The 24,207-nt window shown below is 42.8% G+C and overlaps 1 protein-coding gene across 1 annotated transcript in view; it reads left to right on the top strand.

Moving 5' to 3' along the window:
* The first annotated feature begins 6,373 nt into the window (after positions 1-6,373).
* The window catches only part of SPPL3 (signal peptide peptidase like 3), a 119,247-nt gene continuing 101,413 nt past the window's right edge, over positions 6,374-24,207 (top strand). Inside the window, exon 1 of the mRNA XM_060028197.1 lies at positions 6,374-6,870. Within this exon, the coding sequence (XP_059884180.1) occupies positions 6,848-6,870 (23 nt within the window). The 5' untranslated portion in view covers positions 6,374-6,847. The remainder of the gene's footprint in view (positions 6,871-24,207) is intronic.

Genomic DNA, 24,207 nt, shown 5'->3' with positions numbered 1-24,207 from the left:
GCTATACAGTAGGACCTTGTTGTTTAACCATTATATATATAATTAGCATCTGCTAATCCCAAACTCCTAATCCTTCTCACTCCTAATCCTTCCCACCCCTACTTCCCCTCCCGCTTGGCAACCACAAGTCTGCTCTCTATGTCTGTGAGTCTGTTTCTGTTTCGTAGATATGTTCATTTGTGTCGTATTTTATATTCCACATGTAAGTGATATCAATATCATATGGTATTTATCTTCCCCTTTGTGACTTACTTTCCTTAGTATGATAATCGCTTAGTATGATAATGTCTAGGTCCAACCAAGACATATACCTTAAATACAAAGCCACGTTTAGGTTGAAAGTAAAGGAATAGAAAAATAAAACCACAAATCATAAGAAAGCCGGAGTGATTCTATTAATATCCAATAAAGTAGACTTCAAAATAAAGACTGTAACAGAGGTATTTTACAACAATAGAAGAGGCAATTCGTCAGGAAGATATAACAGTTTTAGGTGTGTATTAACCTAATCATAGAGCTTCACACATGAAATCCAGATAGAATTAAAGGAAGAAGTAACAAACTCACAATCCTGATTAGAGATTTTAATACCTTTCTCTCAATAATTGATACAACTATTAGATAAAAAACCCATGGCAGGGGTGGTGGTGGTGGGATGAATTGGGAGATTGGGATTGACATATATACACTAATATGTATAAAATGGATAACTAATAAGAACCTGCTGTATATAAAAAAAAGAAAAAGTAAGGACATAGAAGACCTAAACAACATTAGCAACCACCTTGACTTAATTGACATTTATAAAACACTACATCCCAAAATAATGCAATACAAATCCTTGTCAGGTATACATAGAATATTCACCAAAATAAGTCATATGCTGGGCCATAAACAAGTTTAACAAATTTCAGAAGGTTGAAATCTTACACAATATGTTCTCTGACCACAGCAGAATTAAATTAGAAATTAATAACAATAAGATAGCTGGGAAAGCCCCAAATATTTGGAAATTAAACAACACTCTTCTAAAAATCCCATGGTGGGACTTCCCTCGTGGCTCAGTGGTTAAGAATCCGCCTGCCAATGTAGGGGACACGGGTTCGATCCCTATTCCGGGAAGATCCCATATCATGGAGGAACCAAGCCCGTGCGCCACAACTACTGAGGCTGCATGCCACAACTACTGAAGCCCATGCTCCTAGAGCCTGTGCTCCGCAACAAGAGAAGCCACCGCAATGAGAAGCCCACACACCACAACGAAGAGTAGCCTCCACTCGCTGCAACTAGAGAAAGCCAATGCGCAGCAACGAAGACCCAAAACAGACCAAAAAAAAAAAAAATCCCATGGTATTCCAAAATAAATTGAAAGTTATGTCCATGCAAAAACTTGCACATGAATATTTATAGCTGTTTTATTCACACTTGCCAAAACCTGGAAGCATCCAAGCTGTCCTTCAATAGGTGAATGGATAAGCAAACTCTGGTACATTCATACAATGGAATATAATTCAGTGATTAAAAAACAACAACAACAAGGTATCAAGCCACGAAAAGACAGATTTTTTTTTTTCCTTTGGCTGCATTGGGTCTTAGTTGTGGCACGCGGGATCTTCATTGAGGCATGCAGGATCTTTCATTGCGGCACGCGAGCTCTCCGTTGTGGTACGCAGCCTTCTCTCTAGTTGTGGCCTGTGGGTTTTCTCTTCTCTAGTTGTGGCACACAGGCTCCAGGGTGCATGGGCTCTGTAGTTTGCGGCACGCAGGCTCTAGTTGAGGCGCGTGAGCTCAGTAGTTGTGGCATGTGGGCCTAGTTGCCCCGCGGCATGTGGGATCTTAGTTCCCTAACCAGGGATAGAACCCGTGTCCCCTGCATTGCAAGGTAGATTCTTTACCACTGGACCACCAGGGAAGTCCCACAGAGAAGACTTAAAAGCATATTGCTAAGTGAAAAAAAAGCCAATCTGAAAAGTCTACATATTGTATGATTCCAACTATATGACATTCTAGAAAAGGCAAGCCTATGGAGACAGTGAAAAGACTGGTGGTTGCCAGAGGTTTAGTGGGAGGGAGGGAGGGAGGGATGAATAGGGGGAACAAAGGGGAATTTTAGGGCAGTGAAACTATTCTGCATGACACTGTGGAAGTAGATACATATCATACATTTGTCAAAACCCATAGAATGTACAACACGAAGAGTGAACCCTAATGTAAACTATGGACTTTAGTTAATAAGAATATACCATTATTGGCTCATCAATTGTACGGAATGTACCATACTAATGCAAGATGTAAATAATAAGGGAAACCTTGTTGGGGAAGAGGGAGTATGTGGGAACTCTCTGTACTTTCCCATCAATTTTTCTGTAAACCTAAAACTGCTCTTAAGGGACTTCCCTGGTGGTCCAGTGGGTAAGACTCTGCACTCCCAACGCAGGGGGCCTGAGTTCCATCCCTGGTCGGGGAACTATATCCCACATGCCGCAACTAAGAAGCCCACATGCCACAATGAAGACCAGGCGCAGCCAAAATAAATAAATATTTTTAAAAAAACTGCTCTTAAAAAGTAAAGTATTTTTTTTGGAAAAAAAAAACCCTCATGATCAAAGACTGCAAGTGAGCTGATACCTGATAAGCTTACCATGTACCTTACCTCCAATCATCTTTCTTCCTATAATGTCTCTAACAGAGATTTCTCTGCCCCTAAGGATTCTCTTTCTCAGCCGGGAGGAGGCCGTGGGGAATGGGAGAGGGTGCTGAATTTGAGATCATGGACAGAATCATGGGACTATCAGGCAGAACCAGTTGTTCCGAAACCTGGTTTGCCTTCTCGCTCACTCAAGCATTCATTCCACAAACTTTGAGCTTCTCTGAGCTGAGTTCTGCGCTGGACACAGAAGATGGAACTGACAACAAGCCACAGTCCCTTCCCACAAGGCATTCGCAATCCAGAGGGAGAAGATGACAAGTAAACAGGCAGTGACCATTCTCTGTGCTGAGTGCTAAGACACTGGGAAATTCAGGGGTCTGTGGGAGCGTGGGGGAGGAGTACCTAACCCAGCCTAGGTTTGGTCAAGTGAGACTTCCTGAAGGAGGGGACATAGAAGCCAAGCTTCAAACTTAATGAGCAGCAGTTGAGAAGCAGAGATTTTGAAGCAAAGAAGAGCATAGCCCATTGGAAGCTGCAAGCGGCTCAGTGCGTGTGTTTGTGTGTGTGTGTGTGTGTGTGTGTGTGTGTGTGTGTGTGTGTGTGTGTGTGTATTGGGAGTATTGCATAGAGGTGAGAAATGGGCTGCAGAGGCAGGTGGGGACCAGTCAGACCTGAGCCTTTGACCCTCTCAGAAGCAGCACCTAAGCAGCCCACTCAAACCTGGCAATGCCTCCTCCCTGGAGCCTGGACCTGAGGCAGATGACATGTCCTGGGGAGACTCACCAAGTCTCTTTTGAACACACTTGGCAGAAGGAGCAGTCCTATAATTACCGTGGTGATAATTAGAGGAACTTCCATTGCCGCTTTCAACAAATATTTCACAAGCAGTGGCCCTCCCACCTGTGTGGCGGTTGCGGGTCAGTGGGGGGAGCCAGGCACCCCTCCCGGGGGGAGCCTGTGCCTGTGTCTCCTGCCAAGCACACCTGACTCCCCGGCTGAGGCCCAGAGGTACCATAGATACCACCTGGGACCGCTCCAGCCTGGAGCTGAGTGCTGCTGGCAGAGGGACTGAAAGTCACTCCCCAAGTACCCCAGGCTGGGTGGCCTCCAGCCAATGGACAGACTTGAGATTTATTTCAGCCTGGCCTTCTCCAGGGGACTTCAAGCCTGCAGAGGTCCTGACCAGGACCTGGAGGTGCCTTCTACATCTGGGCAACCTTAGCCTGAGACACTTAAGCCACCAGTTTCTGGGCTCACACTCCATCTGCCTGGACCACGCACACAGGCTTTCCATGGCCTGGATACCTCCCAGCTCTGCCAAATGCTGTTTGGCTTCTTATACGGTCTGCGTTCACATGTCTTCCCAAGAGATGCTTGGAGGGCCTCTGGTTTACACGGAGAGAAGAAAACCTTACTTCTCATTTCGGACCCCATACCTTCACCCAGACCCCTTCTCCCTCCTTTCTTCCACCATATTTTTCTCAGTGCAAAAAAATGGTCCCTTTGCTTCTGGGAAGGCCTTGACTTTCTTCCCTCAGCACCTCCTGTTCCATCCCTCCAATACCAAGTTTGCACTTGGCTTTGCCTTCTCTGACTCACTGGGAACGAAAGCCCAGGTGAATTGCCCAGGGCCTCAGTGTGTCTTTTTGTTTCATTAGTGACATGTCTGGTCTGTTTTGTTCTTAGCTCTCCAGGGAAGGAGACTCTGCACCTCCCAAAGCCATTTGTGCCAATAGTTTCTGGCCTTTCTCATGGGGCCTGAAGCCTCACCCATTTGAGACTCAGAATGACTGTATATCACATTCACGCGTACAGCTGACATTCTGTAAGAGCACCTGGAAAAGCTGTAAGAACTAAATGAAATAAAAAAATTTAGGCTCTTTGCTTTCCTGTCTCCCATGATATCTCCACATCCAGCGCCATTTAGAGCTGGGCAGATATTTGCAGGCTGTTACCTTTCTGTGAATGGTCAGGGGAGTGGCCCTTGGTGATCTGGTATATTCTTGGGGCCCTGCCTCTAACCCTCTGGGGAAACCTTGATCTTATCATCTTGCCCTTTTCCAGGGCTCTCTGGTGGAGCTTCAGGAAACACATTGAACCTGGCTGGTCCTAGCCCCTGGCAGTGGGGGAAGGAGGAAGAAGGAGAGATGGCTTCTAAAGGAAAAGTGTACTTGGTTTTCTCATGAAGGGGTTCCCCCTGGGGAATGGGCAAGTGGCAGATGTATGGGCAATGGCTAACTGATCCATTTGGAGATCGATTCAGGGCGTGGTGTTCCCTGGTGTTCCGTGGTGTAAGGCTGGGCAGGTCTTGGGAAACTGGAGCAGCGCTAGATCCTGGCCTGAAATTGGTCCAGCTGCAGAGGATCTTGAGTATGCTGGTTTCAGGTGTGCCAGCTCTGCTCCCTGTGGAGAACGGGGGTCTGGGAAGTCTAGTGTGTCTGCTGCCCAGGCATGCTTCTAAAACCTGGAGCTGCACTGCTCATTTTCATTCGTGAACATAGTAAGTGGCAGGGAGGCTTAGCTAGGCCCTTCAAATTCTGGCCTCAGAGCACTTTTTCAGTCTCTCAACACTCTCCAGCAGGAATCATCCATCCCTCTCCTGGACCCAAGCTCACTCCAAGCCTTCACATCTTTGGGCCTTTCCTCATGTCATTCTTTTTCTATAATGTCATTTCTCCTAGTAAGCCGCTCACTCTTTCAGACTGCCTCATCAGCTCCTGGAAAAGTATTCCGCAGTGCCCCTGGGCTCAATTCATCTCTGCCTCCTCTCTCCTCCTAAGCCCCAGATTCACTCTGTCGGTCTCTGGGTCTAGCTCTATTAAGTTTACTTCTTTGCCTGCCTCCAGTCCTCCAGATGGGCTGTTCCCTGAGATTTGCTCTTGCGTGGTCAGCTCCTCCTCATCCTCAGATGTCACCTCCTCCACCAGGTCTTCCTTCACCATCCTATAGAAACTAGGCCCCACCCCTACACACTCTTTGTCCCATTACCTTGTGTTATAATCTTCATAAAACTTAGCAGCATCTGAAATGATCTTCACTTATTTGTCGGCTTGGGTTATCTATGTCATTTCCTCTAAAACGTAAGCTCTCAGAGGGCAGAGACCCAGCAGAATGAATTGATACATAGTTGGCACCCAGTAAATATCTGCTGACTGATTACATGAAGGCAAGTGTGGTGTATTCGACTTGGCCCCAGAGGACTTGGCACAGAGTCTGGGCGCAATAAAAGCTGGCTGCGTGGAATATTTGCTAAACGAATGAATGAACCAACGAACATACGAACGAAGGCATGCAGCGTTCCGCCTGCTGACTGACAAGTTGACTGACAGCTGGGAACCCACGGCCAGCAGACTCTTGATTGATGGGTGACAGCTGAGTGGCAGCCAACAGACGCGCATCGGGGCCCCTGAATAGCTGGCTGCAGCAGCCCCTCAGAAAGGGTAAGGGGAGGTGGGGGTCCCAGGCGACCGCTCCGCGTTGGGAGGGTGCGGCACCAAGCGGCGGGAGGCGGCCGAACAGTCAGAAGCCGAGAGAGCAACTGTCGCCTCGAACTAAGGAACCGACGTCTCCGCGCATGGGCCCGGCGCGAGGGGCGGGGCGCGCGCATCACGTGAGCGTGTTTTGGACACGTGACCCGCGCAGGGCCAAGGCTCGCCCCCGCCCCCTCCTCACCTCCCCTTCGCGGGTGTGAGCGAGCGGCCTCGGCTCACCGCTTAGCGCCCCCCTCAGCCGCTGCCGCCGCCGCCGCCGCCGCCGCCGCCGCCGCCGCCTCCGCCCGCTGGCCATGTCCTCCGGCCGCCGCCGCCGCCGCACGAGCGCGGGGCTCCCGCGGCCCAGCACGCAGTGAGAGCGGGGCCCTCTTGCCGTTCGCCCGCCCCGGGGCCCCCTTGTTCTCAGCGCCGCCGCCGCCGCCATGTTGGGTTCAGAGCCGCAGCGGAGCCGCCGCCGCCGCCGCCGGTAAGGGAGGCCGAGAGCGGAGCCCGCCCCGCCCCGGGGCCCAGGGAGCGGGGCCGCCTCGGAGCCCGGCCTCTCCCCGCCAGCCGCCTTCCCGGCCCGCCCGCCCGCCCGCGGTGTGAGCGAGCGAGCGAGCGCCGGGCCGCGCCTTCCGTTCCCGGCCTGAGCGAGCCCGCCGTCCGTTCGTTCCCCCGCCGCCGGGCCCGGTCATATCCTGCAGCGGAGCCCTCCAGAGTCAGCGCCATGGCGGAGCAGACCTACTCGTGGTGAGTGCGGGGCTCCGGGAGACCGGGGCGCGGCGAGGGTGGAGGTCGGGGCGCCGGCGAGGCCAGCCCGGGGGGAAGAGGAGAAGGAACAGGTGCCTGTTGGGGGGGCCGCGGGATAGGGGTGCACGCCCCCCTCACCCCCACCGGAGGGGGCGGCAGGCGCTCGGGGAAGGCGTTGAGCGGCCGGGGACCCAGCGTCTGAGGAGGGGGTTGGAGGAGGAGAAGGCCTCCGCGGCGGATGTCATCTGGTCATGGGCGGAGCAGGTGATGGAGAAGGGGAGCTTGACTCCGGGGTGGGAAGCCCACGGAAGGGAAGTGGATTTCCGCGGGCACCCCGGAACTGGCCTGAGGGGGTGGCTGATGGGCAGGAGCAATGGAAAAGGTGGAGAGGGGTGGGCTGGGGCAAAGGTGGGCCACGCAGCTGAGAGGCATCTTCTGAGAACAGGTGATAAGAGGCCGAACTTGGAAGTTGTGAGAGAGGAGGAGCCACCTCTACTGGGACTGCCTTGGGATGGGGAGTGAATGGAGAGTTGGTAAGGTGGGCAGAGGCCCAGGTGTGAGCGAAGGAAAGCTACGGAAGGAGAGAGTCTTGGGAACCCTGGAGGGACACCCTGGTGAAGAGGTTGGAAGGGGAGACTGTTTGGATAACTAGATTCTGGACAGGAAGTCATTGGTGACAGTGGGGCCTGGGCAGAATCTTTGTAAGGGTTGGTATCCTGTTTTGTAGAATATGAAGTGGCCCGGTGCCCTGGGTCACATATGGGGATGGAGAATCTACAAGTTATGTCCATTTTAATGGGACTTTTTAAAGTTATAACATATCTTGTTAAGGACTGAGAAGCGTACTATGTAGTTTATGGAATGAGAACATACCTATCTTGAGAAGGGAGTGCTGTGGTTTGGGGAAAGGGGGATGAGACACCTCCCTTTAGCAGGCAGAGGTGGAACATTTGCAGGAGGGAGTTGAAGGAATGGCGATAGTATCGTTGAGGAGTGGAGTGGGGAGGAAGCAAGAAATGGGATGATGGTAGGTGCAGGGATGGAAAATCTGGTTGCAGTCTAGAGCGATTGTTCGAAGATGGTTTACTCTGTGAAGCCAATGTGGTTTGGGATAGAACTAGAGGCTTTCCCTTCTTAGAAAAGAGCATAGTAGAGTGGGAAGAGCATGGCGTTTAGAGTTGGTTTGGATGTCGGGTTCACCACTTAACTCGCTTTACAACTAGACAAGATAGTAAGTTTTCCATTCTTTTCTCCTTACCTATAAAATAGGGGGATTACCTTTTTCATAAGCTGTAAGGATTAAATGAATAACTTTACAAAGCACAGGGTAAACTGTAAGGTGCCATGTTTTAGTATATTATAATTATCTTAGGGAAACAGCAAAGAAATGGGTAATATCTGAAAATAAGGAATGGCCTTGGGTAGAAGGCTTTAACTGAGTGGATGATTTGTGGTGGTTGGGGTTATGAGAAGTCAGGAACTCATTGTGTCTTCACATAGGGGAAGAGGATTGGTGATTGAAGACGATAATTCAAAAGGGAACTTAAGTGATGTATATACAATCTCAAAAAGAAGAAAACTGAGAGATTGAGAGAAAGCAATGCTAAAGCAAGAATTAAAATCTTAGTGAAAAGTTGTGACAACATATGTATTTTTAAAAGACGTTTAAACTACTTTGTTTTGAGCAACAGTGAGCTGCCTCTCTGTAGCAGGGGATTCGGAACACAGGATTAGAATGTTTCTAAAGAATTAGAGCTTTCTTATGGACAGAATAAGAAAGGAAGTGAAGGGGCCCCTGCGTGCCTTGTGCTAACTCACTCATCTTGAGCGTCTTAACACTCTGGCCCAGCTGAGAGTCCTGATGACGATCCTTCTGTTTGTACTGTGCTGTAGAGAGGCTGTGGATGGTTCAAAGAGTAAGCACAGTGGCCAAGAATTGGGGATAATGAGAGTGTTTTACTAGGTAGGTTGGCGACACACTGTGTGATGTTGGATGGCTCTGCTACTTAAAGGAGGGTTGTTTAGTGAAGTTTGACAGTTTATAAGATTTATCCTCCTGAAATACTTCCTTCAATCTCAGGTCCCTTAGTTTGCTTTACAGGTAAAGAAAGAAGCTTCTTGAAATCAGAATGCTTAGCTCCTCACCTTTAGCATGTTTTGAGATGGAGAAAGTTTTTACAGCATCTTGGAAGAGGGTGGTGTATGGAGGGAAAGGATTGGGAAGCCAGGCAGCTTTCTTCCTGAGTAGTTCTTCCCAGGTCAACCAGGCAATAATATAAAGAACTATCCATGTGACATTTAATATATACACCTACTTGTTTCTCACAAGTCCCTGGGGTAGGTGATCTTTCCCTATTTTACAGAGGAGGAAACTTAGGCTCAGGCGCCCAAATGATTTGTCCAAGATACTTCAACTGTGGTGCTTTTTCTTCTTGTTGTTGTTTGGCATGAATTCTCCATGATTTTATTCATTCTCATTGAAATATAAGTATGGAAAAGGTATACCCAAAGTACATGTAAACGGTTTTGGATTGTCTGTCATTTTGCAGTATCTTTGTCACTGTTCCCTTGGTTTGATCAACAATCAAGAGTTGATTTTTTTGAAAATAGGTTTGCACTTTATTTGTATGTGGTCTTTAGGAAAATCAACCTTGTGGAGACTACTGTGGTGGTATGGATATGTCTGACATGGAGTCAGTGAAGAAGGTAGGAACATATGAAAATAGGTTCCTTTAGGATTTTTGTGGAGTAAGACATGTAAATTATAAAACAGGATTGGCCATGAGTTGATTATTGTTGAATCTCAGTGGTGAGTCCATTTATTCTGTATACTTTTACATGTTAAACATTTTCATAATAGAGAGATTAAAAAAAAAGCCGCTACACAGAAGTTCATGCTGTTCTCTGGTTTCTTGTGCCTGCTTTTTTCCTAGCAAATTCTATCAAAGTTCTGTTACCCAGCTGTGAAGCATTTTCTGACCACCCCAACTGAAAGTAAGCTCTTTGTTGTTTTTTTTTAAATTTATTTATTTTTGGCTGCGTTGGGCCTTCATTGCGGTGCATGGGCTTTCTCTAGTTGCGGCGAGACGGGGCTACTCTTTGTTGTGGTGCGCGGGCTTCTCATTGCGGTGGTTTCTCTTGTTGCAGAGCCTGGGACTCTAGGTGCGCAGGCTTCAGTAGTTGTGGCTCGAGGACTCTAGAGCACAGGCTCGGTAGTTGTGGCGCACGGGCTTAGTTGCTCCGCGGCCTGTGGGATCTTCCCGGACCAGAGATTGAACCCGCGTCCCCTTCATTGGCAGGCGGATTCTTAACCACTGCACCACCAGGGAAGTCCCAGCTCTTTGTTTTTGACACTTGTTTTGTCTGCCTCACTTCTTCCTTTTCAAGTGTAAATACCTAGTCTCCTCACTGGATGGTAAGTGTTTTGAGGGTAAGGATGCAGTTATACTAACCTTTGTCCTCCTCTAGTGCCTAGCACATTGTCTTGCCCATAGCTCCTGCTTAGTAAATACTGAACAATTGAATATGATAGGTTTTCAGTGTGGTTCGTCCTTTGTTGAAAGAATATTAAATGTAAGAGGAAGCTACAGATAGATGAGTGTTTGTAATACATATACTTACAAAAGAGAGCTTTTGGTAACTTAGTTTCCTGGTGTCTCAGTGTTGTAAGAGTGAAGGGTACCATCCCTTAATAGTTTTAAATAAAAACGATTGACAGAAGAAATTAAAATAATTGGTAGTAACACCACAGTCTTTATCACGGGTCACGATTAACCACAAGATTCTGCTTGTATCCTTTTTATTCATAAAGACTGAGGAAATAAAAGCATGCATATGAAAACACACATTGAAGGTGCAAACTAGACTTTTATTAATTTGAGAGAAACACCTTGCTCAATGTATGTTTATGAGCAGTTGTTTTAGCGTAAGTTCTGTGAGAAATAGTACCTTCTCTCTTCTTGGAGTCAGTGCAGTACTTGTATATACCTGCACTTGAATCTTGGTAAAAATTACTTATATTAGGGTGAATGTTGCTGTGTAGGGGGAAAAGGAAGTCAGTCCATGTGAACCTCATTCACATGAATTTCATTACCAAAGTAGTATCATCATAATTTATTGTGTGTTTTCTGTGTGCTGGGGCTTTACAATCATTGCTCAGTAAGGAAACTGAGGCTCAGAGAGTGTAAGTGACTTGCCCAAGGATATAAATAGAAAAACGGTTCTAAGTCAAGACCGTTGCACACCAAGATTCCAACACTGAATCTATCTGCTTCCTTGTCCACAGTCACTACTCTAAGCCAGCCCTCTTTTGCTTGAGTTCCTTGTTAGCCTCCTCACTGGTTCCCTCCATTCTCCGCACAGTGGCCATCCATTCTCCTGAGTAGTCTTCTGACAGCCTAACTCAGGTCATGTCAGTCCTCTGTTTAAAACTCTTTAATGGCTTTTGGCCACATTTAGAATAAAATCCAAATTCATTAGTGGGGCTCTTCATGGCCTCATTTTGTATGTGTTTTTGAGGGATGACAGATAGTAAACAAACTACAGGTTACACAGAGGTAAAAGTTTTTCTCTTTTGGTGCTCTGTCCAGTGCTTGGCATATAATAGGTGGTTTGGCAAATATTTACTGAACAGTGAATGAACATGCCTCCCCCCGGGCTGCCTGTCTGAAGATCTGTTCTAAGGACTGCATTATATTGAGGTGATATGTTGTGTGACAGTGAACATTGTCAATGTCAGATATTTGCAAATAATGCTAAACTGGAGAATGAAAAGCAAAGCAGATCTCTAGAATGAATGGAAGTTATATCTGGTTTTGGATTTCTGTTATGTATCACTGTATCTGTTATGATCATATCTGATTGTCTTGTGATCATTGCATCTGGTGGAAGTTTTTCAGAGAGAAACTATTTACTTGAAAATGTGTGTCTAGCATTATAGACTTTAGATTTGCTTATTATTTTTAAAACATGTTTTGCCTGTAAAGTGCTATGATAGTAATGTTTTGGGGACTTCCTGGTGGCGTGGTTAAGAATCCGCTTTCCAATGCAGGGGACATGGGTTCGATCCCTGGTCGGGGAACTAGATCCCACATGCATGCCACAACTAAGAGTTTGCATGCTGCAACTAAGGAGTCCTTCTGCCACAACTAAGACCTGGCGCAACCAAAATAAGTAAATTTGAAAAAAAAGATAATAATGTTTTGGTGATACATGATTCAAGCTAAAATTAGCCGAAGATAAGACCATGAATTTGTTTTGAAATAACCTTCCTCAATGTTTCTTATGTTTCCTCAGTGTTGGGGATCTGGGGACTTGGTAACCATATCAGCCTGTAATTTATCAAGTAGTACTACGAATTAAAATGCCTAATGTTCATGCATTTCTCAAAATAGATTTCTGTGGTCATTTATTTTAGAGATGATAAATGCCACTGAATTGAGGTGTCATGTAGTTCTGTATAATTGTATTTTACTTCAACATTAATAACTTATTTAGTTATCATCATTCTTACCTGTTTCATCAAAGCATCTCATGAAAAATCAAGGATGCCCTAAGAAGAAAACGTCTAATGAAGTGCTGTTTTAGTTGGCTACATTTAGTACCTGAAACTTTATGTGATTGCTGTCCTTGACAATAGAGCCATAAGTATAATTTTATTTTCAAAATTCTATAATATATTTTCTGGAGTTTAATGGTTCCTTCTTAGGAGTTAAAGGAAAAGAGTGGTTTTATTTGTTGTATGTATAAATCAAGAAACGCTTGCAACTTTGAGTTTCTATAGCATATTTTCTAATCCTCACTTAAAGAGTTAGAGGCAGAGTGCTCTTTTTCTGGAATTTTAACCTCTTAGATGTCTAGAGGGGCTCCATGTGACCAAATTCAGTTTTACAGGGAAAATCTACAGTTAGTTCCCATGATGCTCACAATGAATTACCTCTCAGATTTTGTTAGTAGATCTCATTAGGGCCACAGCTTAAAATAAATCAGACCCACTCATTTGCTGTGATAAGACTAGATTGAGCTCCTATGAAAAAGTTAGGTTTGAAAATACTTTTAAGACATTAGACCGATGAATATGTAGCAGCCAAATAGAGACCTAAGAGAGAATCCCATTTCTTGATTGGTCCGGTTCACCCTAACTTGGTAAGAAAACTTGATAATCTCTGTTTTGGAGTTCCAGGTTTGATAATGAAGAACCACTAAAGGATTTTTAAAAAATGCACTAAAGTAGAGGTGTGTTTTAATTGCTTTTTACATGTTTATAAATTATACTGAATATAAGTGATCACTCAAAGTATTCAGTTCTGTCAGTACCACTCATTAAATTTTATTTGAAATCCTAAGATAGGATCTGATTCTGTTCTGATTTATTTTTTTTCTTTTCCTTTCTATTTTTTAAATTAATTTATTTTTGGCTGTGTTGGGTCTTCGTTGCTGTGCGCGGGCTTCCTCTAGTTGCGGCGAGCGGGGGCTACTCTTCGTTGCAGTGCATGGGCTTCTCCTTGCAGTGGCTTCTCTTGTTGTGGAGCACGGGCTTTAGGTGCGTGGACTTCAGTAGTTGCAGCACGTGAGCTCATTAGTTGTGGCTCACAGGTTCTAGAGCATAGGCTCAGTAGTTGTGGCACACGGGCTTAGTTGCTCCGCGGCCTGTGGGATCTTCACGGACGAGGGATCGAACCCATGTCCCCTGCATTGGCAGGTGGATTCTTAACCACTGTACCACCAGCGAAGTCCCATGTTCTGGTTTCTTTAAATTGAGAAGTCTTTAGTTTGAAGGTGATTTTCATCTCTGATTAACTGTGACCTAGTCTTGTCTTAGTCCCAGTGTTGAATTTTGTACAATGGTTATTATGCCTGTCATACTCCACAGGGTTGCTCTAAGGATTCAGTGAGGTAATATATGTGAAAATGCTTTGAAAATTGCTACATGCAATATAGAAGCAAGTTATTTGTTCTCTAAATTTTTAGACCCAGACCAGTTCCAGGCAGAGTTCCTCACTGCAGATAAGATTTTTCTTCTTTTTTTTAATATTTTAAAAAATTGAAGTGTAGTTGATTTACAACATTATGTTAGTTTCCGCTCTACAACATAGTGATTCAGTATTTTTTAGAGATTATATTCCATTTAAAGTTGTTGCAAAATATTGGCTTTATTCCCTGTGCTGTGCAGTATATCCTTGTAGCTTATTTATTTTATGCATAGTAGCTTGTACTTCTTAATCCCCCATCCCTATCTTTCCCCTCCCCCACAAAAAAGATTTTTCTTGTTTCATGATTTAAACAGCATTTAAACTTTGAGATATCCTAGTAAGAATTCTATGGAGATGTTTGAATAATGCCATATAAAAAGAAATAGAAATATTAGTTTGCAAGTTGTCATTGATTTCTATTGTTGCCTTTGAAATGTGTTATAAGGTCATCTCCGTTTAGTCACAAGTTTCATAGTCCAGTGCTGCTTACCACAAAACAAGAAAAATTGTGACTTGAATAAAGGCTAAAATTTTTCGTAATAACTGTATTTTAATCTTTTGAAGGCAGTTTCCCTCATAATCGTGGATAATCCTAGTCATTGTCTCGTTTTTGTTTTGTTTTTAAATGCACAGGAAAATTTTCTACCTTAAAATGCCTGAGGAGGGGCTGTTAGTGGTGGGTTATCTGTTTTTCTTACTGCACACCAAGTCTGCCAGGCACGCTCACTTCCCTTTATCTGAGGGCTTCAGGCTTGGGCTTCACTCTTGACCTAAATAAGACATGTGTAGCAAAGTTTTGTTAATTGTTTCTTCAACCTGGTTATACACACATTTTGGCCTAAGTACAGTGCTTGACCTTTTGTTATTTCCTTGTCTTAATTTTTGCCCAGAATTGTCTAGCTTGACCTTCCAAACTTGACTAAATCTTCACGCCTTGCCTGACAGCCTTAACTTTTAAACCTTTGACTGTACACTCTGATTTTATAAATGCCCAGAAATTTACATTCATTTCTCGAAAGTGCTTGCAAAAATACTACTGTTAGAAGTAAAAGCTAGTTTTAGAGAGTGAATGCTCTTACTTATGCTACTGATTAGCACAAGCACTGATACATTAAAAATATTAAGGCCTAATATCTTAAAAAGCATTTTCAAACCTAACTTCATAGGGTTCAATCTAGTCTTATTACAGGAATACATCCTGGGACCACAGCTAGGTTAGCTAAAGTTAGTTAAAGATTTGAGATGAGGTCAGTTAACCAAGAGGGAGAGTGTAGAGAGGACAGAATGGAGGACTAGAGTTGAGGCCTGGGAAACTCATAGTTGAGAAATGGGAGGAAGAGGAGGAGTCAAGGGAAGCTCCATCAGAGGTAGGATAATTAGGAAAGTGCAATCAGTGGTGATTAAAGAAAAGGCACAGAGAATTTTTAGGGGCAGTAGTGTAAAAAGCTTCAGGATTCAAAGAGAATGAAGAAAAAACAGGCTATTGACTTTGCAAAGGAAGTCGTTACTGAAAGTGCTCTAATAAAGATCAGAGGAGTGAGGGTGAAACGGAAATTAGGGATGGGTAGTGAAGAAATAAAGGTGTCCTTTGGGCTTTGGGTACTGGCCATTTGTTTGAGAGATGGGATGTGAAAGACATAAGGAAGGAGGATGGTTGATATAGACAGCAGAGTCATAAGGATCTTTTGTTTTTATTTATTTTATATAAGGGAGAGAACTGTGTATTTGAAACCAAGGAGGAGAAATTGATCTTGGAAAGAAATTGGTTTTTTACTGTAGTTTAAGTTTTAGAGATTTCTAGTTTTTTTTTTTAAGTCCTGGATTTCAGTTACGAGTTGTGAAGAGGACTTAATGGGGAATGAATGCTATGTAGTGTACATTCAGTCTTTGTTTCTTTTGATCTTTACATTGTCACTAGTTTGGATTGTATTACATTTGCATTCCTAGGGCTTTTTTAATTGCCTACAGTGTAAAATCCAATCTTCGGTCTGCTTTTCAAAATAATCTGGCCTTGTAACCCTACTTTTCTTTAAAAATTTGTTATTTCAGCCAAACTGGATTACTCGCTGTTTCCCCTTTTCTTTAAGCTGGCTGGTATACCTGGTTAGCCTTTCTCCCAAGCCTCTGAAATATGTGAGTCCTACCTGTCTTTTCAAGGTCCAGCTGAAATGCTGTCCTCTTGTTACAGAGCCTTCTGATTGGCCCAGGAGAAATATTCTTCTGATGCCTGTAGTTCTTTATCTGATCCTGTCAGATGGCAGTGCTTTTACGGTTTTCTGACCTTGTATTGAATGTATTTATGTGGCTCTTTTCCCATGTTGGCAGTGAACTCTGTAAAGGTAGGATCAAAGGCATTAATTTCATGGTTTAACGACCTATATGCATAATAGAGACTCAGATTTTTTTAAAATTTTATTTATTTATTTATTTATTTTTGGCTGCATTGGGTCTTCGTTGCTGAGTGCGAGCTTTCTGTAGTTGTGGCGAGCGGGGGCTACTCTTCGTTGCAGTGCATGGGCTTTTCATTGCAGTGGCTTCTCTTGTGGAGCACAGGCTCTAGGCGCATGGGCTTCAGTAATTGTGGCTTGCAGGCTCCAGAGCACAGGCTCAGTAGTTGTGGCTCGCAGGCTCATTAGTTGTGGTGCACGGGCTTAGTTGCTCCGTGGCATGTGGGATCTTCCCGGACCAGGGCTTAAACCCATGTCCCCTGCATTGGCAGGCGGATTCTTAACCACTGTGCCACCAGGGAAGTCCCTTTTTTTTTTTCTTTTATAGAATGAATACTTTAGAGGTGAAGTTTGTCAGGTGCAGGATTTTAGAATAGAATGTCTCCTTAAAAATAAAATGACAGGGCACATAGAAGAGAGAAAATAATAACTTGCATAACGTCTCATTCCTCTTTGAAGAAAATACAAAAGTAAAATTGTTGCTGTTAAATTGGGTCATGTGTTGTGGCCAGATTCCCCTAACTTCTTAATATCCATACAGCACCTAGAGAATGAAAGTGGCTCAGCCTGGGAACTGAACTCCTAAGGGAGACATTTACAAAGGACCACAGGCCCTTTAGAGTAGTCATCTCCATTTATCTCCAGTCTTCTTCAACTGCCCACAGACTGACTGCTAACTATTTATAATTTATCTCCCAAACAGGTACTGGTTAATATGTGACATATATGACACCTATGTAAGTGGAGAAGCTCTGCTCTTTTGTTTCTGCAATTAGCAAAACAGTTTTAGGGAAATTTTTTTCAAATGAAAATATTTTGCAGGAAACTTCCTTTGAGGTGTGAGGAGAGCTATAAGCTATATGGAAACTAGCTTCTGAAGAATTTAACATTTTCTCTCTTTTGCTTCTATTTAAGAAATTCATATTTTTTTGTATTTAAGCTTCTGTTTAAAAAGTTAACATTTTTAAAAGTAGAAACTTACATTTCATTTTTTTCCTGTTTCTAAAAGACTGTTTTCTCTTTTGACTCATTTTTTTGGTCTCTTGTTTAATAATTAATATTCAGAAAGGGAAATTAAATTTTTTTAAATTTAAATTTAAATTTTTAAAATTTTTATTGGAGCATAGTTGATTGAAAATGTTGTGTTAGTTTCTGCTGTACAGCAAAGTGAATCAGTTATACGTATACATATATTCACTCTTTTTTAGGTTCTTTTCCCATATAAGTCATTACAGAGTTTTGAGAAGAGTTCCCTGTGCTATGCAATAGATCCTTATTAGTTATCTATTTTATATATATATTATTGTGTATATGTCAATCCCAATCTCCCAGTTTATCCCTCCCCCACTTCCCCTCTGGTAACCGTAAGTTTGTTTTCTATATTTGTGACTCTATTTCTATTTTGTAAATAAGTTCATTTGTACCATTTTTTTAGATTCCATGTACAAGCGATATCATATGATATTTGTCAGAAAGGGCAATTTAAAAATATATGGCTTGGTGTGTACATATTATTTTTGTTTGTTTGTTTGTTTTGTTTTTGCGGTACGCGGCCTCTCACTGTTGTGGCCTCTCCCGTTGCGGAGCACAGGCTCCGGACACGCAGGCTCAGCGGCCATGGCTCACGGGCCCAGCCGCTCCGCGGCATGTGGGATCTTCCCGGACCGGGGCACGAACGCGTGTACCCTGCATCGGCAGGCGGACTCTCAACCACTGTGCCACCACGGAAGCCCTGGTGTGTGCATATTTTAAATTTCATAGATACAGTAGTGATTCAATCTTAGGTCAGAATTAAGTAACCTAGTTGGGACTTCCCTGGTGGCGCAGTGGTTAAGAATCTGCCTGCCAATGCAGGGGACACAGGTTCAAGCCCTGGTCCGGGAAGATCCCACTTGCCGCAGAGCAGCTAAGCCCGTGCGCCGCAACTACTGAGCCTGCGCTCTAGAGCCCATGAGCCACAACTACTGAGCCCGAGTGCTGCAACTCCTGAAGCCCGCGTGCCTAGAGCCAGTGCTCCGCAACAAGAGAAGCCACTGCAATGCGAAGCCCGTGCACCGCAACGAAGAGTAGCCCCCACTCGCTGCAACTAGAGAAAGCCCACATGCAGCAACGAAGACCCAACACAGCCAAATAAATAAATAAATTAATTAATTAAATAACCTAGTCATCTGGAATAGGCATAAACCAGAAGTTTGGGGAATTAGGAGTTTGTTTTTGAACCTTTGCATGCTGCACGCTGGTGAAAATAACCTGCAGGCCTAAGGATGATGTATTAGGCTGGTATTCATGGATAGCAGAAATTCTAAAAGCCAAACTAAAGGTTATCAACCAACTTAGAAAAAAGGGAATAACAGGTAACCTCTTCATTCTTTCTCATCTTTGCTCCTGGATGACCCTTCTTTGTGTTCTCTTAGTACACTGCACTTGCCTCTTTTCAGTTGTTTGTTTCCTTGTTTATCTCCCCGTAAAGTTTTGAGGACATGAGTTATAGTTTGTTCATGTCTTTATCTTCAGTGGTTTGGTACCTAGTTTATTTAAATTAGTATTATTCTGTCTTTAATTTTTTAAAATAATAATCTTAAAATAGTAAAATTAGTAAGATGGAAGAGTATGTAATATCTTAAATTGCTCTCAACCTTTAGTTTAAGAGCTTAAAGGGACAAGCATTAAATATCTTTTGAGATACATAGATCGCTCTCTTAAGCTGAGTAAATGAAACTTTTTATTCAAGGTGCTAAGCTGGACTTACCTTGATAATCACTTTCATTCTTGGAACCTTTTCAAAATACAGTGGGAGAATTGGCTACTGTATTGGTTAACTATTGCCACCATAATACTGCATAACAAATTGCCCCATAACTCAATGCTTAAAATATCAATTGATCTTCACGTTGGCTGGGACAACTTTGCTTCTTGCTTCAGATCTATAAGTCAGCTGGGTGACTGCTTCATGTGTGTGCATTTTGGAGCCCAGGCTGAATGGGCAGCAGCTACCCAAGGGAAGTTCTTCTCATGACAGTGGTAGAAGCACAAGAGGGCAAGTGGGAACATGCAAGGCTTCTTGAAGCTCAGGCTCAGAACTGGCACACTACCATTTCTGCTTCGTTCTTTCGGCCAAAAGAAGTCATGTGGTGGAACCCAAAGACAAGGAGCCACAAAACTAAACCTTGCCATTTTTGTGGGAGGAGCTGCAGAATCACAGGGCTAAGGAGCAGATTTGGGGAGGGGTGAGGAATTCGGGCCAGTAATGCAGACAACCATAGTTGAAATTCTCTCTTCCTTTTCATATGGCTAGCTTTCACTTGTTCATTCTGTTCTATCTAAAATGAAGGATTTCATATAGGTCCCTTTCTATAACATTATGGTTTTCATTCTAATGGTTTATGTTTTTAAAATAGCTTTTTTGAGATATAATTCACATACTGTACAACTCACTAATTTAAAATATACAATCCAGTGGTTTTTAGTACATTCACAAAGTTGTGCAACTATCACTACAGTCAATTTTAGAGCATTTTTTTCATCCCAAAGGAAACCCTGTACCTGTTTCATTTCCCCCTTTTCCCCAGCCCTGGCAGCTGCTAATGTGCTTATGGTTTCTGTGGACTTGTCTATTTCATATAAATGGAGTAATAAAATATGTGGTCTTTTGACTTATTTCACTTCGCATGTTTTCAGGGTCCATCATGTTATAGCATGTATTAGTGCTTCATTCCTTTTTATTGCCAAATATTCAGTTGTATGTATATACCACATTAGTCTATTTATACACATTTGTCCATGGTTGTTTGGGTTTTCACTTTTGGGCTATTATGTATAATAATGTTGCTATGAACATTTATGTAAAAGTTTTTGTGCAGATATGTTTACATTTCTCTTGGGTAGATACCTAGGAATGGAATTGCTGGCTCTTAGGGTTTCTGTGTTTAACATTTTGAAGAACTGCCAAGCTGTTTTCCAGAATGGCTGCACCATTTTGTATTCCCACAGCAATGTCTGAGGGTTCTGATCTCTCCAAATGCCCACCAATTCTTGTCATTGTCCATCTTTTTAATTATAGACATCCTAGTGGGTGTGAGTAGTTTTTGTGTAATATTTATATCTTAGAGTTTATAAAAGAGGAAAAAAGCAGTGGTTTTAGAAGGTTAGATCTGTTTGTTCTTAACAGTGTAGTACCAAAGTTGAACCTCAGTTTTAGTTACCTAAAAGTCCAGCATTGAGGGAAAAAATATAATCTTTTGGCTCACAGATTTTTCTTCAGACTACTCCTTGTATTTTTTACGTGCTAGAATCATTTAGGAAGAAATTAGACTCAGATGACTGTTACTTCCCTTTGGGTAAGTGAATGACCAGATTGCTCTGGCAACCTGCTGCATCATCAGTAGTCCTGGGACTGGTTTAATGACTGAAGTTTTTGTGGTTTTGTTGCGGGGGCGGGGGGGGGCTCCATATCTCTTTTTGCCAGGAAGGTACTCACTAGAGGAATTAGTTGTAAAATATGACCTTCTCTGGGGAAGCACTGTCCAGTAGAAATATAATGTGAGGAACATATATATAATTTAAAGTTTTCTAGTAGCCACATTAAAAGCAGCAAGTGAAATTAATTTTAATAATGTCATTTAACTCAGTATATCAGAAATATTTATCATATCATTTATTGTATATAATCAATACAAAAATTATTAACAAAATATTTTATGTTATATTTTTAGCACAAAGTCTTCTCAGTTCAGACTAGCCACATTTCAAGAGCTCAGTAGCTACATGTGGCTGGCAGCTACCATATTTTACAATACAGTCCTGGAGGTCTAAGAGTTTATGATCTAGATTTCTGCTCACATGTATGATGATTGTGTATCGTTAGGAAAAACAGATGAGTGCTTTATCAGCCTGTATTTCTGGTTCTTTAATTTTATGTTGTTACTGACCCCTCCCCCCCCCTTTTTTTTTTTAATGTGGAAGACAGTCTTTAGAAGGGTACAGAGAGGCAAGCTCCTTACAGGTCAAATTTTTATGGTGAGTAGAGATTAGTTAGCAAGAGGAAGAAAAACATTGGTCTCCCTCATCATTAAGGATGTATGAGGTTCCATTGTTCTTAGCAAATGAAAGAAATCTGTTGGATCTGCTGTTGTTTGGTCGTAATTCTAATTGTTCTGTATGTTCAGGGTCTGCTTTGGCCTGTTCTTTAGATAGTTATGCACTACTTGTACTGTTTGACCACATAACTCACTTGGTTAGACAGAAAAAGTTGTAGATTTGATTTCTATAATTAATGAATGAGTTTATGTCTGCTGGGACTCCAGCATAGTAACTAAAGCAGAATAAACAGGATCCTCTCTCTTCCATGAGTTTGCGGTGTTGTTAGAGACTGTTTGGCATTTGCTGGGTTAAATGCCAGCAAATGTAATTAAGACAGTTTTGAGAGAAAGGAGATTTCAGGGTGGGCCATTATATAGACTGTGTGTCCCAATCATTTGATTACTGGAAGGACTGAATTTGGTCAAAAGTGTCTTAATATTTGAGTGCCTTACTCATAGTGTACATTTTCTTTCTTCTTTTTTTTTTTTTTTTTGGCTGCACCTTGCAGCCTGTAGGATCTTAGTTCCCTGACCAGGGATCGAACCTGCACCCCCTGTGGTGGAACTGCAGAGTCTTAACCACTGGACCACCGGAGAAGTCCCCCATGGAGTACATTTTCTAATTTGCCTCAGTCCCTACCACATTCTGTTCCTGTACACTGAGTCTCTACATCACTAGTTTATATTATTTACCTGGCCCCTAAAGGCAATCAGGTTGTGGCCCCCTGTGATCAGTTCGTTGCCTCAAGGATGGGCTAGGGATAAGGAGATAGCGATCAGTACCCCAGTGACTCTGGATATGGGCACTTGCATATTGAAGACACAAATACTTTCACCAAATTTGACCACTGCATTAAGTATCACTGACAGTCGGATACCTTAATGTTCTAACAAATGTTCCATCGGCCATTGTTCTGGTTTTCTAAGTGTTAATAATGCAGTTATTCTAAGTGGAATTCACATGCCTTTGGATTGGGGTCTATGAATGGTATCCTGACCAAGAAAACAAAGATCAGTACTTAATTTACATGGAATAGCCTAATGCACTCATCTTTGAGCTCTTGGCATTTTTGATAGTGTGGACCCAGGGCCCGTTTGTGAGTTTATGGATTTGAATTTGAAGGCCACGTGAAATCCTTGTGTATTGTACGTCCTCAGTGCACAATTGTGGGATTAAAGAATACTGTGAGTGGTACTATTTTTTTTGGTCAACAGTTTATTTGGTGGCTTTGTTGTGTTTTTGATATACATTATGATTTTGATAATTTCCAAATAAAGTTTGTCTCTTGTTCGTTAACTTCATTTTTTGAAATGGACTTGAAAGCTTTAGCCAAAGAGAGAAATAATAATGTTTTTTAGTTGTTGAGTTTTAAATGCTTTGGTTTGTTGGAGGGATGAAATATTAATTTAAGGGCTATTTTACTTGTTCTCAGCTGAATGCACAGTATGCAAGTGGCTAAGCTTCCAGTTTGTTGGGCCAGTGTGGACAGAATTGGAAGGCTTACTTCTTCTCTGGTCTTGTATACTAAATAATTCCACTCCTCTGGTAGTAAAACCTAATTTAGATCTCTTCTGGTAGTAAAAACACAAGACCTTAACTGATGTGAAGTTAGTTATATGACCTATTTATCACACTTAGTGTAACTCTTCACTTTGCTGCAGGAATGTTTTTGTTTTTGCTTTTTTTCGCCATGCCGCGCAGCTTGCAGGATCTTAGTTCCCCCACCAGGGATTGAACCGGCCCTGGTAGTGAAAGCACTGAGTCCTGACTGCTGGATCGCCAGGGAATTCCCAGGAATGTTTGTGTTTGATTGTGGAGTACTGCCTGAAACCCTTCTCGGGATGTTGGGCAATGCTAATGTATGTACTGTGTTGCCTTTCTTAAAGTGAAAAAATCAGGATTCTGAGACATCTTTAGTTGCAGGAATATCAGATAAGGAATTTTGGAACTGTAATACGTATTTTATTGGTACAGATTTGAAAAATGTAGATAAACAGAAAACGGTAAGAACACTACTCAGAGTCCCACCAACCCACAGAAATCCTTCATTAAATTTGTTGCTTGTCTTTCAGTTCTGTAAAAAAAATGCATATGCTTGTGACCCCCCCCCTTTTTAAAAATTTACACAAAAGTTCACTGACAATCAGAAATCTCAGATAAGGAGTAATTTAAAAATTATAGCTACCTAAAATTTAAATTGCCTAGAAAACTCATGGTAACATTTCATATTATCCTTTGGGGTAGATCTTTTTTTTTTTTTGCGGTACGCGGGCCTCTCACTGTTGTGGCCTCTCCCGTTGCAGAGCACAGGCTCCGGACACACAGGCTCAGCGGCCATGGCTCACGGGCCCAGCCGCTCCGCAGTATGTGGGATCTTCCCGGACCGGGGCACGAACCCATGTCCCCTGCATTGGCAGGCAGACTCTCAGCCACTGTGCCACCAGGGAAGCCCCTGGGGTAGATCATTTTTTACACAAAAATAGGAACAGCTTCATACTGTGTTTTCATTTTTATGTGATGTTTATTATCTACAGAAGAATGTGTTCTGTGTAAGTTATGAAGCATAATCAACACTCAGGAACATCACCAAATAACTAAATAACTATCGGATTACGAATACTCTTGAAGTTCTCTATGTACTCCTTGGTCCCTCCTCCTGCCTCTGTCCCCTACCCCTGCAGGGTAACCTCTGTTGTGATTTTGTGTTTACCATTTCTTTGCTTTTTAAAAAAATGAGTTTTACATTTACTGTGTTTTTATGTTTTACTGTACAACATAATGTTTAGTTTTGCTCTGTTTTTATAAACTTGAGTATTATAAAGATATATATTATCTTTTAT

This window comes from Delphinus delphis, chromosome 13, assembly GCF_949987515.2.
Source record: "Delphinus delphis chromosome 13, mDelDel1.2, whole genome shotgun sequence".
In the NCBI taxonomy this organism is placed as follows: Eukaryota; Metazoa; Chordata; class Mammalia; order Artiodactyla; family Delphinidae; genus Delphinus; species Delphinus delphis.
The sequence above is the reverse complement of the archived record's forward strand: the minus strand, read 5'-3'. Positions and strand labels throughout refer to the sequence as shown.